The following is an 8,706-nucleotide window of genomic DNA, read 5'->3' on the forward strand; positions in this document are numbered from 1 at the left end:
TGTTTGTTCCATGAGGCAAAAAAAGCACCAAAAGAAGCAAAGAAAGAGAAGAGGGGTGCGATTTATAACCTGGATACGGAAAGTTTTTACATGCTGCAAAAGAACAGAATGAAACTATATGCAGTAGCTTTAGGATGACGACATTCCGTTCGCTACTCGCCTGCTTCAATAGTTTATGCAACAAACCAATTCAAAACTAACCTTTGCCACTGTTCTTCGAAAAGGTTTCCAAATCTCTTTTATTGCATGACTTGCCCGAAACGAATCTCTTTTATTGCACATTTCTGCAAAGTCGGCTTCAAAGAATATCCGAGCCATATCTTAGCATATTTTTTTACGGCGAGGTGTGGTCGGGTGTTTTAAGAACGTTGGCGGTGTGGAAGAAAAGCGGCCGACCGTCCAAACAAAATCGAAAAAATCAGGTTGGTGACAAACTTCTGCTCAATCCGTTGTCGGCCACTGCCAACCATTGTTTGGTTGCAGCTTCCACCGGGCAGGAAAATGCCACCGATTCCCGATTTTTAATAATATTAGAACTGGCCCGGAGGACAGACAGTCTTGGGAGGCCGCCTGTTTGCCTTCTGCAACATCCCCAAACTCAACCTCCACAAGCTCCGGCCGGAAATGCAAAAAAATAGTCTGACAAGTAGGACAGCGCAAAGCGGAGGTTTAAAGATGACCTCTCGCTAAAACTCCGATCAGGTACAGACTGTGTAGCAGTGTTAACAACACAAAGCACGCGTGCCAAATTTGGCACACCATTGGTTAAACAGTGCCACGGGTTCGGAGTTTGCAACATCACCGACCTCGACAAGCTCCTAAGGTTCACAATAAGAAATACGACAACGTAAAATGAAAGTTCAAATAAAAAAACTCTGGTGTATACGGTTTGAAGAGTGTACACTGTTTTTCTTTAAATTACTATTACATCGTGAGGGTCAACTCTTTGCTACTTTGCATGCAGACGAAGGATGGAGGCTCAAAGACAAACTGTCGATAAAACCCCCAACAGGCATTGGTGGGAAGACTTTTTTCTTTAAATAACTATTACATAGTGAGAAACAAGGGGGTGGCCAACATTTGTTATATCGCCGTGAGGCTTATTAGTATGGTCACAGCTTTGAAAAGTTTCTTATTTGAAAAAAAAACTTAATAGATAGAGTAGGTGGGCGTTGTTGTTCGCACACAAACTTTGGAATAATAAACGCGGAATTAATGTTGTATATATAGATGCTGTAAAGTGTGTATTTTTTGTGAAATTATAATCCACATTTGTTGACAACCTTTTCTTTGTGTTGCATTTCTCAACGGCAGTGAAAGATTGTGATGCGTCACTGCTTGAACTTTGTGTGAAAACCTAGCGAAGCAACCGATATTGTACAGATCTTAACCCAAGCTTCTCTCGACAAGACAGTTGCAGAAATTAACATCGAAAAATCCCACTATAGCCTCTCGTTAATCTGTTCGTGGTGTACTCCTCCAGGCATCCTGTGTTTTTTTTCCATCCGCAAATATGTTGATTGACCCGTGGGGTCAAGTTCAGAATTGTGTAACAAACACATACTTCATTCTGCTGACAATGCTTTTTCAAAGAGAAGTTGGCGACTGCGATGTGCGGCAACAAAAACAGAAAAATTTTGAACATTAATTTCCCCCCAAAAATTATGGGTTTTTTTCAGAAAAGAAAAACAAACATTTCAGGACTTTCGTGTTGTCCCTGATCGACCTGGTCTAAATACACCCACACGTGTTGCTAAGATCAAAACAAGACGTTCGTTTGTCCTACATTATACCACTTTAACTTGAATGTATTATAATTATTTCTTTAGCCCCAAAAAAGGCTAAACACAAACCATTAAAGTAAACACGTATTTCTGTGTGGTACAAAAATTTGGCTTATTAAGAAAAACATCAGTGAAGATTAGCGTTTCTCAAAGCCTAGGATACTGGCCCACACGAGAGCCAAGTTCCAGCAGTAACACATGTAGCCAAAAAAAACAAGTCAATGTAGCCTACTGCAAACCTCGTTGTTAAGAAATGGTGTTCATACACAAAAAAACTTTTTGCAAAATTGACACAAAGGAAGCAATTCTGCCTCAATGAAACGCTATAGCTATACATATATGTATCTGCAGCCTCATATGACAAAACTAAAATAACTTCTTGAGCGTGACTTGATAAGGGTTGCCAGATTTTTTACGAAAAGAGCCAAAATTGTTCGTTTCAGGCACACCGATGCCCATTTTATCCTTATGGTTGGCAGCAACTGCACTTATCTCACACGAACAAAAGTCACTTGACCTCTACAAACAACGACAACGACAAGACGACAACAATCAGGAATCGTCATCAAAATAAACATGCCCCTGATTTAAGCGCCTGTGTTCCCGATAATGTTTGAGTTTAAATGATTATTTTTCAAGGGAATTGGTTTTAGTTGACAACACGAATTGAAAAATGAACTTGCGCAATATTAAATGGTTACAATAAAAACACATATTTTGCTTGACGGAAATGTTCTTCTGAGCGTGGTCTCGTGCGTTGTGTTGCCAGGGTTGCGATCTTGTGTGGTTTAAATAAGACTGAACGAACGTGCTTCTAAACCGCTGTCGGTTTCTATACTGTTGACTTAGCTGGGAGTGGTAAAACCTGTCAATGCCATTTAATATCTGAGAACCAACAAACGTCAATCAACTGAGTTTCAAAATCTCGAAGTGGTCGACAGGATCGGTATTTGTTACTCATACGTTATGATTATTTTTGTTTTATTGAAAATCAAAGCAAAGATAAATAAAAAAGGGAACAAAAATGGCATCGAATACAAACTGGAAACTTGTAAACGTGTTTGGACAAGAGAGTAAAACTGTAATGTCGTTTTGGTAATCATAAAATACAGAAGACTTGGAAACTTTTTATAGAATAGGAGTAAAATGTTTCAAGTGGTTTACTGTGTAAATTATTGAACTAGGAAAACGCTATGACTGAGAGCACGCTTGAAGATAGAAGTAAAAATAGTAAAAAAGAGAAGAAATAAATTTTCATCTCAAATACAAAACAAAAGGAAAATATAGCGTATAAAAGTTGACGAATTTCAATGTAACAAATGTCATAATACTGTCACGTGTACCAAGTTGCATTTTGCGTTTGTTTGTCGAATCAAATAATGATTTGCTAAAAGTTTCGAGAACCACTTTACATTCTGTTGCACATGCAGCTTATTGTCTAACCGCTTTGAAGAATTATTTTTTTAAGATGGCGGTGGAATTTGAGCGTGTTTAAAAATGTATGGTTGGCAAGTATTCTTTGAAAAAAAACACAAAAAAACACCACCTTGTCGAACTAGATAATATTGACTTGACAAACATGGAAGTCAACGTTACGAAATTTGCTATTTTGGTTCCGTTAAATCAGCAAGAAGCGTCGTTATCCCTATTTATCTCAGAAACAAAACTAGTGCATAGGTGACCCCAAAGTTGCATTGAGTGTTTTGTTCGTTCATCATTCAAAATCGTTAGTCCACCCAAAGAATATTTGTATTGGTCCGGTAGGTAGCGCTCGCCGGCCGTCTGACGCCAGCATTGCCTTCCCCAGTGACGCACCGGTATTGCTCTTAAACAGCGGGTTTGGCGAGGAATTCAGCGGCATACCGAGACTTCTTCCGAAACGGTGCAGTTTTGGCATTCGACGTAGCAGCACCAGTGGAACCGGCAGTGACATTTTTCATGGCGCACTTCCCTGTACGTTCTGTGGCCGCGCCGACAGCACATGTGATTGCAGCTTGATGGATCGTTGTCGGGTGCATTGCTGTTACAAATTCTCCCCTTGGTACCGGCAACCGCAATCTTGTGGTTTGGGTAGCAATACGATGGGGATTCTTCGTAGTAAAGCAGGGCCTCGTTGCTTGTGGTTGGCGTAGGTGTGTTGGGTCTTACGTTGTTGCTTCTGAGAAATAAAATGAACAATTGGTTAGAGAACTAATTTGGTATCCTTTTGACGTAAAAAATATACTTAAAAACGTACAATCAATATCGTATGTTCCAGAAAGATATTGCAATATTCAGTGTTGCCAACAAAACCCATGTTTGTGCATGAGTCATGTTTGTGTATCGTGTCGTTGTTGTGTATATGGTGTCTTATCAAACTGCTTGCCAAAAAATTGTTACCTTTTGAACTTTCGATTTTACTGAATCTGTCACAACGTTATTTAACAACCGGGCGCGTCCGGACACTTCAGGAACAAGTGAGTCATATTGCCCACACATTTGCAATCAACACGAGGCCCTTGTAGATCTCAACAGCTGATGCCAAACCCGCGACATTTCCTGGCCTGTCCTTTAAAAATCATGAACTGCTCAACCGCCGAGCGAGCAACTATGCCACGTATCATCACTAAAAATCAGTTATGAAAACTGTACGATTATTGAGAAACGTACGTCTGCATGTTCTTATCATCGGCCAAACACTGCCGTGTCGCAAACCAGTACTAGAACAAGATTAATCACGCGCCCGATTTCGCCAAAGATAGACGCGCTATCGTCAGGTGATAAATACCTGAGCAAAACGGGCGAAATATCTTTTGCGGTCAATCCAGGTCGCAATCGTGGCCGAGTGAGACATTTCTGCTGGTGTTTGTGGGTTTGTTTCGGGCGAAAATAATCAATTTTCGTCCGGGTATTTTCCTTTTGCGTGATTGCTACATTTTGGGCGCCGTTCCTTTTGTCAGGAAAAAAACAAGAAGCCGAAATGATCAACTTAAAAACCATGTTAAACTGGGCCAAATTGCGATTTGCTAATTTTAACAACGAAAAAGCGTGTTTCTGTCTATTGGGTTTGCGCCCGCAATGCGCTGTACTTTGGTTCAAAACTGATCATGATCAGTGCTATATACGATAACGTGTATCATGATTGGCCCACAGGAACGTCGCTTATGCAGACGCGGTTTCTCAACGCCCAAACCGGAATAAATATATCGCTTTTTATGTAACAGAGACTCCAAATTTAGTGAAAATCCTTCGGAATCCTGTTGGCACGTGAAAGTTAATTTCACAAGGTTTGTTTACCTCACTCTGTTATATTCAATGGTATTTCCAGAACAACACCTAATTAATACACACCCTTCTTGCATGTAACAGGGCCTTTTGTGCTCATGCCAGAAAGCATAACAAACAGTTCCAAATTGTGGCGTGACACCGCGCTTTGCGTGATAAGAAATGCTATCTCAAGACAACATGCCCCATGAGATAAAAATGACATGGAATGGGTTTTTGTGTCGTAGGCGATTCCACGAAACAGTCAACAAACACGATTCAGAAACAGTTTGCCTATCTTGTATTGCCGCCAGGCCAACAGTCGTGTAATATATATATTGTGTGTTTGCCTGCAAATTAAAAGTAACCTGAATTCAAGGGGGCGGTCGCTAAGTAAACCTTGCACCACTATGGGCAAACACATGTACGTCTTGACGTGTCAAGTCAAGTTGTCAAGACAGTTGGCGCCTACTTTCACAAATACTTTGCGAAAATGCGATATCTGTGTACGTGGGTTTGTATTTTACGATTTCAGCCGACTTGTGTCAATGCGATAGCAGAAACTTTGGATGTGTTCCAAAAACTAAAATTTGAATGGTATTAGATTGGAAAATAAGTCGGGCGACAGCATTATATGGATTCACAGCACTACGGGGATCACTTTTCAGCGCTGGTAGGTATCTGATTTCTTAGTTATTTATAACTGTATTCTTAAACCATAAACGCATTTTCCAGCAAGCATTCAATGTCCAAATTTCCAACGTTATTTACAGTGGCTGCAAATGTAATCAGGGTTGCCAAGCCTTCCTTATTTCTGAAATTGATTCTTATTTTTGGCAGGGTGTCCCTATTTTCAGCCAGTTTTGAGCGGTTAAAGCCACAAGCGTTGATATTTGCAACATGTTTTGGCTCAAATAAACTGTAAAATGTTGCACCATGCAGGAAATTTAGTCGCACTTATTTTTGGTTTCATGTCGATGACAGCACTGTAATATACCGTAAGTAGGAATGAAACTTACGTCGACATATTCTCTTGAAAGAGACGCGCAGAGTTATATTTTCTCTTGATGATTCCCCCGACCTCCCTGAAGTTGGGTGTTTGATACCAACACGTTGCCTGGTTACACGATCCAGATGTGCCGTGACACCGACAAGTTTCTTGCATGTTTTTGCCCACAATCTACATCAAAAAAAACTTTTGTTTATATTTCTGCGCTTTTTAATAATATTTGGATTTACGTTTGAAACCACGAGGAATTAAAACAACAAAATTCCCTGCGGTGTATTTTGTTAGAGTTGTAACCTACTTTCAAAATGTGACTTTAAAGGGTATGGAATATCGACACTTACCAGTCTTCCGACCCTGTTGTTATGCTGTCTGAATATCGACGTCTGGTCTTTGGCGGCTTCTGGGTCAAGAAACCTTACAGAATAGTTGAGTGCGTAGTTGATGTTATGGTTACATCCAAAGTACTTGAAACGGTCGACAGCCGAAAATCTCTCCTACAGAAAAAAATCAAGTTAAAAATAGAAAACTGACGTTGATTTCGTTTCGGTGAAGTCGAAATAGAAATCTTATGCGCAGAAAAAAGTACGTTGACATAAAATCCTTACTCTGATTTTTTTTCGTCGTCCTGCCGAAAGTGGACAATGACAATCGTGGATCTTTCCCAAGCTGCAGGCGTGCGCCACCTGGTGTGCAACACCGGCAGCAGTGATTGCGTAAGCGAAGGAGGACTCTTTGTTCCCAGCCGCTGAAACATGAATAATTGATTTGAATCACATTTTTTAACTCAAGCATGTGCACATTTTTGAACACATTGTTTGAAAATCAAACATATTTCATTTTTTATGGTAGTTGTTGTCAATGAATCAAGATGATTTGCGTTCTTACCTCTCTTTAAGAACGCGCTGTTCAGCGGCATATTATTTTTTGTTTCGAGTGAACTGCAGTTCCAGCGATGATCTTTGAACTGACGCTTGCATTCGTGTATTCCAACATGAAGACCCTAAACGAAAACGTTGGTTAAAACCATAGTCGGTCGTTTATTTAACACACAACGCCAACGCAAGAAGTAACAAGAATTCAGCACTAGCATCGCGAAGCCACACACAAGGGCCTGACATTTAAAGCAACGGAAAAAGGAAATAAACAAGGTCCCGAGCGACCGAAAACAACTCAGTCGTGTGTAAAAACATAAACCGCTAATGCCCCACGCCAGACTTCGGTCGTTTCCTATTTTCATAAATTACTAAAGAATTCAAGTCGAAAATCTGACAGTGATTCAACATTGTCTTTAGAAAGGTAATGAAGGGCACCCGCGCACGCAGCTTAGCTTACTTGAAAACGGATAACTCGGCGAACACATAAATAAACATACTGACGTTAAGTTGCAAACGCTTCGCACAACGTATTATCACACGTGTTTTCAGCCTATTTAGGCTTAGGTGAGGTGCAACATTAGTAATGGTCAATTGCACAAGTTTTCAGTCATTTTTTGACCGGGGAATTGTGATGGATAGTGTTTTCGCAATGTAAACTTACTTGTATCGCTGACGCCACTGCGTGAGGGTCTTCTATACATAATGCCAACTGCTTTTGGGTTAATCCGGGCACATTTCCACATACACTGCGAGTTGTAATTCGTGAATCCCGCGTCGGGTGTTTGTCGCCACCACCGAGATGGTAATAGTCTTTGTACCCATGTGACCTGCATAAGAAGAGATATAATGACATGCGTTTTTGTTAGAGGCGTGGAATCAAAGTGTGAATAACAACATGAAATTGACGAAATAAGTTTTGCTGCCAAAAGATTTTCCATTCGACTGTGATTCAAATCACTTTTTTGTATACAGTTATTTGCATATGCGTTAACCTACACAAACTTTAAACCATGGAAAAATCTTCATCAATCATAGCAATCGTCTTACCAGCGATTTAATGTGCGACTTAGGCGCTTGGTTTGTCAAAAATGTCGGGATTTTTTACAATTTCTCATTACAAAAATCACACCAAACCCGACATGGAGCAGAAGCAGTGGATTAGCGCAGTAACGCATGTTTTGGGTTACAATATATAAAAGTCGAGGCGGCCTGGCATCTGGATCACAGAAGTTATGACCGCCAAAGTAATCCAGCTTATGAAAACAGAGGCGGCTCATAAAACGTTTCACATCCCTTTGGCAAATAGATACAGGGCATAACATGAGTAACTTTATAATTACTTTTCTGTCTCGTGCAGACTTTACGTCCTTTGTGCTGTATTTATTTTTGTACTGAAAGCATTTGGAAACTTACCGTGAAATGACAATTAAAAAAATAACATAACAGCTGTGTCGTAAATCCATTCTTATTCCAATATCGTTTCGTGTAGCGCAGCGAATTATAAAAGTTTTTCCTGTGTTGCTTCCTCAACAAGTTGCGCTTCTCAGAAATAGCTAATTTTAACAAAATTGTTTCAATCTCTTGTAATGCGTCTGAAAAACAGAATTCTTGTTAAAAGAGAGGTTACAAATTAACTTCAAGGCCTGTCAATAAAACCGCTCCTTTGGTACCTCACGAAACTGACAAATTCGACGTCCATTTTAAGTCATTAAAGTAAACTTCACACTCAAAGCAAAACGCCTATAACCTTACGCCACAGCATCAATATCAAAACACAGGTTTAACGATCTGTAGC

General features: G+C 40.1%; 1 protein-coding gene across 2 annotated transcripts; it reads right to left on the reverse strand.

Annotated features, from left to right (window-relative positions):
* Positions 1 to 2,748: 2,748 nt before the first annotated feature.
* On the reverse strand, positions 2,749 to 8,498 carry LOC145913635 (protein Wnt-10a-like). Of its 2 annotated transcripts, none has more exons than XM_083001360.1 (7): positions 8,325 to 8,498; positions 7,573 to 7,738; positions 6,922 to 7,036; positions 6,642 to 6,781; positions 6,378 to 6,530; positions 6,047 to 6,207; positions 2,749 to 3,939 (listed from the first exon to the last, which is right to left on the reverse strand). In XM_083001360.1, exons 1-7 carry the CDS (start codon positions 8,372 to 8,374, stop codon positions 3,636 to 3,638), a joined length of 1,089 nt encoding a protein of 362 aa, XP_082857486.1. In that variant the 5' UTR covers positions 8,375 to 8,498; the 3' UTR covers positions 2,749 to 3,635. The 2 variants fall into 2 exon arrangements, with proteins under 2 accessions (XP_082857486.1, XP_082857484.1); XM_083001358.1 differs by having other exon boundaries at positions 2,749 to 3,942.
* Between the last annotated feature and the right edge of the window lie 208 nt (positions 8,499 to 8,706).

The sequence above is a fragment of the Ascidia mentula genome, chromosome 9 (genome assembly GCF_947561715.1).
Source record: "Ascidia mentula chromosome 9, kaAscMent1.1, whole genome shotgun sequence".
NCBI classification, from domain to species: domain Eukaryota; kingdom Metazoa; phylum Chordata; class Ascidiacea; order Phlebobranchia; family Ascidiidae; genus Ascidia; species Ascidia mentula.